The sequence below is a fragment of the Macrotis lagotis genome, chromosome 4 (assembly GCF_037893015.1).
Source record: "Macrotis lagotis isolate mMagLag1 chromosome 4, bilby.v1.9.chrom.fasta, whole genome shotgun sequence".
Taxonomy (NCBI): Eukaryota; Metazoa; Chordata; class Mammalia; order Peramelemorphia; family Peramelidae; genus Macrotis; species Macrotis lagotis.
In genome coordinates, this window is record NC_133661.1 from 184,130,595 (window position 1) to 184,139,952 (window position 9,358).

At 34.1% G+C, this 9,358-nt stretch overlaps 1 gene segment (V, D, J or C); it reads right to left on the reverse strand.

Moving 5' to 3' along the window:
- Positions 1-1,390: 1,390 nt before the first annotated feature.
- LOC141522788 (T cell receptor alpha variable 20-like) lies at positions 1,391-1,735 on the reverse strand. The segment is given in 1 exon segment: positions 1,391-1,735. A coding segment is annotated over 1 exon segment (345 nt).
- Positions 1,736-9,358: the final 7,623 nt, after the last annotated feature.

Consider the following 9,358-nt stretch of genomic DNA (forward strand, 5'->3'; position numbering starts at 1 on the left):
ACTGCCCTTATGAAAATTGACAAGTATTTTTACATAGTTTTCATTTATCTATCGTATCTATCCTATCTGCCCCCACCATCATGGACACTTGAAAAGTCATATTTTGTTTAAAAGTATTAATTTTAACAGAGAATGAAAAAGAGATTGGTTCAATTAAACTAATCAAAATATTTTCATAGCTCTACTTTCAGAATTTTTGAAGAATTTAAATATCAAACATAGGAATTTGTGTTTGATCCAAAGGGTGATAAGAATTCTGCTATAGAAGTTTATTGACCAGATGGAAGACATACAGGGCAAGTTCTAATCTAAATAAATCCTTTCTTGATCCCCTCTCTAAGTGCACCTCCCCAACTATACTCTATTTATTTGGCATGTTACTTTATTTACATATATATATATATATATATATATATAATTATTTACACATCTGTGTGGGTAAATCATATATAATATCCATAGAATGTATCCTCTTTCTTTTCCTCTTCTTTTTCCCTTCTTACTCTTCTTGCTTTTCTTCTTTTTCTTCTTGTCTTCTTGTTGTTGTTGTTGTTCTTCTTCTATCTCCTGAACTGAACACAATATCTAGCATATAATATACCCTTTATAAATACTTGATGATTGATGTATAAATTGATATTCCTAGGATAGAAGGCAATTGGTTCACATCCAGAGATGTGAAACAAAATCACTAGGTCTTAAAATATATATGCATTGCATGACTGAAATATGTGCAAAACTACAAATATAGCTATATATGTATATATATATATATATCTGAGTATATATATATATATATGAATGAATATCCATCTGTATATATATATAAATAAGCATATACATACTCATGTGTGTATGTGTACATAAACCCTCACTATGAAGATTCATAATTGTCCTTGTCCATCCCCCATTTATACATAAACAAAGTAATATTGTGTGGAGGAAAAGGTGCTAAAATGAAAGTCATAAAATGTGTATTCTAGACCTACCTATGCCATAATTTTCATTTATGCAACTCACATGGCCACTCTGGACTTTAGTTTCCTTCCTTGTCTAACATGATAGAGTTGGATCCTTTAGTTCTCTTCTAGTTCTAACATCTCAATAATATAAACTATCAATTAAAGCAGATTCTAGGGGAAAAAAGCATTCATCTGGTGAGAGTCCACAAGGATTTTGTTCCTAAATTACTTGATTTAGAAGCCAAGAGATTAAATAAGGAGAATCAATAATTATTTACATTTCTATCTCCTTTCTTTATAACTAGTACAAAGAACATGAATTTTTGTCCTGTTAAATGTCACTTTTGAGAATCCTAAGTTAAGAATGCCTCTACCTTGAGGCTGGAGAGCCTCATGCTAGTAGACTTGGTGTTAGGTTTGTGCACAGGCTACAGGTGCTTGAAGAACACTGTGTCACCAGCACAGAGGTAGGTGCCTGAATCTCCAGGTTGAGAAGTTCGGATGTACAAGTTGCTATGTTCCTTCTCTAAGATGGCTCTAAATCTTCTTTCCTCTTTCTCTTCTCCTTTTGAAAACAGGGTCAGAAGAATCTTGGGTCCTTTCCCAGGATACTGTCTGTACCACTGTAAACTTCTAAAATTGCTTAATTTGTAGTTACAGGTCATAGTGATGTTCTCTCCCACCAGGACACTCAGAGAAGAAGGACTCTGCTCTACTTTGTCTTGACTGCACACCCCTGTTTTAAAACACAGTGTTAGACAGTAAATTAGCATTTGCTCAGCATTTCCATACCATGCTTCTTCTAAACTTCCCCAAGGAGAACCAAGACAAGCCAGGCTAATCCCATTTCCATTTTCTTTCCCTTTTGGGGAATGTCCCCACAGATTCTTGCTGTCTACTTCATTAAATAACCCTCCCAATCCCTGTTCTCAGCTCACAGTTCAGGTGAAGCCAGAAAATCACTGATAAGGCTACCAGAGTCTTCTCCATCCTAAGGAGTCAGTCCTTGGTTGTAATATTCTAAGGATGAACAAGAATAGTGAGCTGCTTCTCTATCTTAATTTTTCTATTGCAAGAAGACCTAGAATCTTTAACTTTAGCTGCCAATCAAAGTCAAGCCCTTCTACTCTCAAATATACCCAAATCTCCTTCTAAGTAAGCCATCTATATTCTATAAGAATACAAACATTGCCACCTTGAGGCCACATTCCCAATTGTGATGAATCATTGTCAGGATGTATATCTTTTAGATTAAGTGATCCATGTGATATGCACAGTTGGGAATCATAGTAGGATTATACAAAAATAGACCCTGAAAAAAACCTTATATATCTCTAGGGAGAATGTCATATAGGAAATAAGAGTACAGTCAGAATTCAAGTCCATATGTTCTGGATCTAAATCCAGGGATTCTTTTTCTGTACTATGGTGACTGAATGACTTTCCTCTTAATTGCCCTCAAATAGATTTATGTATTCATAGTGTTACTTTATATTTAAAACATAATGTTCTTAAGGACAATTTTCCTTGATTTTGACCTTAAGTTTCTGGAAAGAGGAGAGGCAACATGATATGAAGCCAAGCAGAATCTATTTCCATGTCTGTCTCTCACTAGTAGGTTATGTTTTGTATGTCCATAAAGCCTGGACTTGGTCAGTCTCTTGTTAAAATTCCATAATTGACTTTTTATTATACTTCCTATTTCATTTGTTGTAGCCTTTCCCTTCTCTCCTCATGCCATTTCTATGGTCCCATCCCCTCCTTCTAAGCAGATGAGATTATTGCAATCTACTTTTCAGAAGGAAAAAAGACATTTGTATTAAGGATTTCTATCTCACATCTCAGAACCCCTTGGAATTATTGACTTTTTCTATTCTTTTGCAGTGCTGTCATATGAAAAGGCTACCCTTCTTGTTAAGGTCAAACTTTTATCTTATGTCCTTTGTTCCATCTCCCTCTCCTTCCTGCCAGAGCTTGCTCTGTGAACCCTCTTACTACCTATTCTTTCATCTCTCCCCTTGGTGTTGACTTTCTCTTGCTGCCTACAAATATGTTTGCTTCTCATTTCACTTGATCCTGACATTCCCCTTAAGTTATTTTTCCTATTGACTTTCTTCCCCTCATCATCATACTCTAATGGGAGAAGCAACCATCTACACTCTTTAATTCCACTCCCTTATATCACACTCAGTTCTCAGGTTTCTAATACCTCTACTTTATTTTGAAGTTTTTCCCTTCAAAGGTTCCAACTTAATGATAAGGACATCGAGGTGATTCAGTGGGTAGAATAATGACCTTGAAGTCAGAAGGATGGGAGTTTGAATCTGACCACAGAGATGAGTGAGCTTGGACAAGTCACTTAACCTTAATTGCCTCATATCCAGAGCCATCTCCAGTTGACCTGATTCATATCTGACTACTGGACCCAGATGACTATGAAGGAGAAAGTAAGGCTGGTAAGCATCTCCTCCATCAAATTCATGTGCTTGTCAAAGTATCATCTACGTGATGGCATAGTCTTCTTCTAGAACAAAGAGCAAACATCATCAATGAAAAAACTGATGAACTTTTCTGTTTTATTCCTTCTTGACCAGTATCTAAAATATTTTTACCCATGTTCATTGTAGATACTTTCTCCTCCCTGGGTTTTCATGACACTGTTTCCCTTGGTTCTCTTGTTTAGATGAAACAAAGGGTGATTATTGCTCTGTTAGATCATCATCTAGATCCTTGAACTACCATGAGTGTTATCTAAGGCTCTATTTCTAGACACTTTTTTCCCCACACCTCATGATGATATCATTCTCATAGGTTCAATTAATATTTTTCTAGATATGTACAACCTTACATTTTTTCCTGAGCTCTGATCTTGCATCCAACTCTTTGTTGGATATTACCAATAGATGTTCTAAAGGCATTTCAAGCTTACCATGTCTAAAATGTATCTTATTTTCTTCTCCAAAATCCTTATACCCTCCAAATTTTCTTATTTCTATGGAAGACACCACAATCCCATCAGACAAAGAGCTTTGCATCCTATCATCACCTCAGAACTTTAATGCTCCCTCACTGTTCCCCTTCTAATTAGTTTCCAAGTCTTTCAAACAAACTTGCACTATTCCCTCCTTTCCAATCATATGGCAACCACTATCATTTGAGATCTAATTACTTTTCATCTTAACTATTACTCCAGATTCTTCACTGAACTACAAACTCCAGTTTCACTCTTCCAATAAGTTGTCAGAATAATATTCCTGCTATATGGTCCTTTTCCCTGAACAAGAGTTTTTGATGCTTCCGTATCATTTTTAATAAAATGCTTAGTCCTTAGGTTGTCATTTAAATCTGACTCAACCTTTACTTTTGAATATTATAGAATCTTTCCCCTCATTACACTCAGTTCAGTCAACCTTGACTATTTCATGTTCTTAAATTCTATATTCCATCTCCTGTCTCTATATTTTTATATAGGCTATTTCCCATGCCTGGAATGCACTCCCTTTTCATCTCCATTTCATAAAATTTTTATTTTCTTTCAAAGTTGTTCTAGTGATACTTTTTGCAAGAAGGCTTTATTGCTAGTACTCTTTCCTTGCTCAAATATTCATATGTGTATTTATATGTTACATTATATTTCTATATTATTAACCTAAAATAATGTAACTTACTTAAACACAGGCATGTTTTTAGTTTGTTTTTTGTTTGTATCCCTAGCACCTTGCACATGTGGTATTGGATTCAATCAAATTGACTCAGATTAAATCGAAGATACCACAGTCTAGAAGAAATGCCAAAACACAATCACTTCAGATAGGAATCTAAAGCATCTTTGCTTAACACCTGGAGAAGGCTGACCTAAGAAAAAGAAAAAGAAGATTGAGATGACAAAAAAGGTTAAATAGAAAAATTAAGCAGGAGATACTGTTGAGTAACGTTTGTATCAGAAACAGAGTTTGTCAACTTCTATTTTTTTCATTTTGTTCTGTGTTATACCTTCAGCTCAGAAAACATGCTGCTGATTTAAAAAAATAACATTTGTATTGAATCTAAGATACAGAATTAAGAAGCAAAGGAATTTCTTCCCAGATTAATTAAATATAATGATCTCTTTTTATAGAATTTAAATGGTAGAGGTGGCACTGAAAAGACCCAGAAAATATCAGTGAAGGTGTGGCAGGTAGCGAGTGACAAGCATGAAGAACATGACATTGGGACTAGTCATGTATGAGCCCTCATATCTACATATCAAGATTTTGCTGCATATAATACTTCTTGTTTCTTTCTATTAATGTAGTTTGAGGGAAGTACAGAAGCATGGTAAATAGAGAGTTGGTCTCACAGTAAGAAAGAACTGGGTTCAAGAACCCTAGGAAACACAAATACAGTATAAATAAATTATATATATATATATATATATATATATATATACATATATAGACACATGGTTTTATGTATGATATGTTATATAGGATTTATATAACATATAAATATTATTATATAGACATAATATTTGTGATATTTAAGATATTATAGAGATGCTTCCACTCTGAGGTCTTTTCTCTTAATAAGTGAAATCTCCAGTCTTCATATCATATTTATCATATCACTATTTCTGAAGGACTCCAGCCATACTCATTTCTCCCCTTTTTCAACTCATTATATGTATTTCCATTTATACATTGAAATTATTGGCACAGTCTAAAGGAATATATACTATATATGATTAGAAATATTTACAAAACTTTTTTCAATAGCTCCATTAGCATATAGTCATCAAGTTAAGTAAAAATTAGGTTTCTTTTCCAAAATGGCATGATAATGAATATAAACAAATTGCATTTATTTCAAATGATATAGTAGACTGAGTTAAATTCTGTTTAATGGTTTTGAAATCAATAGTAAATATATTAGGATGTGAAATTATTTATATTTATAATTCATGTAATTATTTATAATGATAATTTATAAATATAAATCTGTTAGGATGTGGAATTTTTTATACATCTAGTTATTAACTAACAATTTCAAGGGTAAGATAAATTCAGATAGATAGTCTTAATCTGAATGATTTAGAAGATTAAAAAAGGATTATGGTCACAAGTTACATTTCTCAGAACAGAACCAAGAATAATAAAAGGTTTAAGAATTGTGTCCCAGTGTCTCTTCAGTGTACAGGTTGAGTATAGTATCACCATAACCAGTACCATTAGTAGGTACAATCACTATGGGGAGAATGTACTTTTCTTCATATGAAGAAGTAAAATAGGAATAGTCAAGAGATCCATAAAATGGATAGGGTAGAATAGAAGTATCCATGGCATGGCCAGGATAGGGTGGAAACATGACTTGCAACCTTCTGCCTTTTTGTTCAACAAGTACTACAGCCTTAAGAGTCTTTGAGGAAGCTTCACAATATGACATCATTGTGTTGATAAGGAAATCATCAAAGATCAATGATTGTGATAGCAAGGAGACCAAGGAGGTATATAAATGTTAGATCTTAATCTATTCTTAAGGACAAATGTCCAAACCATGGGAAGGAGAACAGAAAACTGATCCAGAGATTAAACAAAGAATGAAGCATTTAGCCATGTTTCATCAGGAGTTATCTCTCAGAGCTTCAGGTGAAAAGGTTGAGTCACATTGAGATGTTGAAGGGTCTTAGGAGAGGGACTATGACCAAAATAGGGTCCATATCAGGAGGAATTGTGTAGGATTGGGTCAGTCACACATATGAGAATAATTGTGGCCTCAATATTACTTCTTTTTATCTACAGGAATTAATCACATCCTTTTCGGTCCTTCAACCCAATAGTCAGATAATGGAAAGTGAAACAGTCTAAGAAATGATAGAACCATAGATTTAAATCTGGGAGGGACCATAGAGGACATCAAGCTTAATTATTTTTATGGAGAAGAAAAGTGAAACTGAAAGAGTTTTAAATGGTTTACTCAGAGCCACATGGGCTAAAAAAGTGACTAAGGCAAGATTAAAATTCAGATCCCACTAGCTGCTAGTCCAGTTTCTATCCATTACACTGTGTGGTCTCCCCAATTGACTGATTCTTCATTCACAGTATGTAGAAGTTTAGTATGCTGGAAGTAATTTGAAGTGGACAGAGAAAAGTTGGATTCTTAGTGCCAGTATGCAGAATCAGTCCATCCCTAACCTATGTATTGCAAATTAGAATTGCCAAGTCCCAGAGGAGGGACTCTTGTCTTGCAAGCATAGTTAGAATATTTTAATTTTGATCAAAAGAAAATTACAAATGATTTGTTAAAATTTTTAAAGGATTTAGTTGGTGATGTAGGCCAGTTACATCAGGAGACTTTTGCCCAGATGAGGTAGAAGAGGGCACCATGAATATGGAAACAGCTAGAGACAATGAAGTTGATTCATGATTATAAACCTTAACTACAGTGAAATTCTACCAACTTCTATATTTAAATCCATCTAACCTAGTTATTGCTGGAGTTTTTAGAAATTGCCAGATTTTGCTTAACCTTGAATGGGACATATAGTTTACTTCATATACTCTAATCTAAAAATCTTAGCTCTGTCTAGTATGGTTTGATGTATAACCAAGTTTGGGAAGCATTCCACATTTTGTGCTCTGCCCATGTTAAGGAAATTGCTTTATGTCTACTCTCTCTATATTTTTATTGGTTGTTCTCTATCCATGTCGGTCTCCATTCACCCCTTATTCTCTTCTTCCTCTCTTGAGGTCCAAGTCAATTTCACTTTTTTTTACAAGGCAATGGATTTAAGTGACTTACCCAAGGTCACACAGCTAAGTAATTATTAAGTGTCTGAGATCAAATTTGCACTCAGATCCTCCTGATTCCAGGACCAGTGCTCTATCCACTGTGCCACCTAGCTACCCCAGACAATTTTGTTTTTGTCTTAGTTTCTATAATCAAGCACAGTACCTAACACATAGTAGGCATTTCATAAATGTTGAATGAATAGGCAAAGGAATGTTTTCAATCCCTCAATAATCAGGTTTCTTGTCATTCAGTTTCTTACACATACAACTTTGCCTTTCATACAAGGCCAAAATGGAAATCTAGGGTTGCTGTCATTTGGAAAATGGTCTTGGTCCCTTTTTTCCTGAATAAAAGGACCTAGTAGTGACCCACATCTTGCAAGATAGTTAAAGTATAGTTGGAACCAAGAATTCCTTGTACCAAATTATTTATATTTTTCAGTCAATGAATAAGCAATAATTAAATACCTACTATTATCTAGATAATGGTCTAATCTTTGGGGTTATAAAGAAAAGCAAAATAAAAAAGGAATGAAAGCAGTTGTTTATACAATGACTTACTATATTCACAAACAAAAACTTTGTGATTTTATGTGCATTAAGGGTAATTTTTAGCTCATGTGAGATAAATCTAAACAGAAGGGAAATTTTTGAATAAAGGGAAAGCATTCAAAAGTTAAAAAATTAAAACTTTTGCCCACTATTTGACAGAAAAACAATTGGTTAGAATCCTAGAATCTTCAGGTCATAGATCTAGAACAATGCAGAATGAAGTATACATCCTCAGACAGGTCATTTGGTATCATTTGCTTCATGGCATTCAGAAGATTGTTAAAGTCATTTATATCTTAGCAATGGTCTAAGACTTATGAGAGTTCAAGGCAAGATTAGCTGATAAATTTTTAACTTTGGACTCTTCAGGGGGGAAAAAGTACTCATGCTATACTTGTAACTTTAATCTGCATCATTAGCATTTTCTCCATCATATTCTTAATTGTACATAATAGACCAAACAATAACTCAAATCCTGCTGTGTAGTCTTGGCTAATTTCTGAGGAATAAATGCTCAAACTGAAAATTTAATAATAAACTTCAGTTTTAACTGATTCTGGTACTCTCCTGATCAAAGGGAATATTGAAAATATGAAAAAGTCAAAGTTGTAGAATGTAAAAATCAATTTTATTTCTAACCTTCTTTAATTCATCTTTCAGCTCAATCTAATCATCATGGATGATGTTCTCTTCACCTTTGCAAACTAGTTTATATGATTTTGTCTCATGAAAGGTAAGGAATTACTATTCCTAGACCATATCCTCCAAACCCATCTGTGGGTCACTTTTTCCTCATAAAATGAAATAACTTTCTCTTATCTTCTCCCAGCTGCTCTGCCACAGGTTCTGTTCCTCCTTGTCTAGGTTATCATCTCTCCCCTAAGGTCTTTGGAGTAGGTGAGAGTCCAAAGCTGTCACCTCACTGTGACTTTTCTGAGATCCCAGAAATAAATCCAAGACTGTAACATTGATGAATTTGTTTCCTGAATGTTCACTGAAGATTAATCCTTCACTGTATTTGCTGATTAAAAGGATCCTTGAATAAGGAAAATCATCTTCTTGCCACATAATTGACTC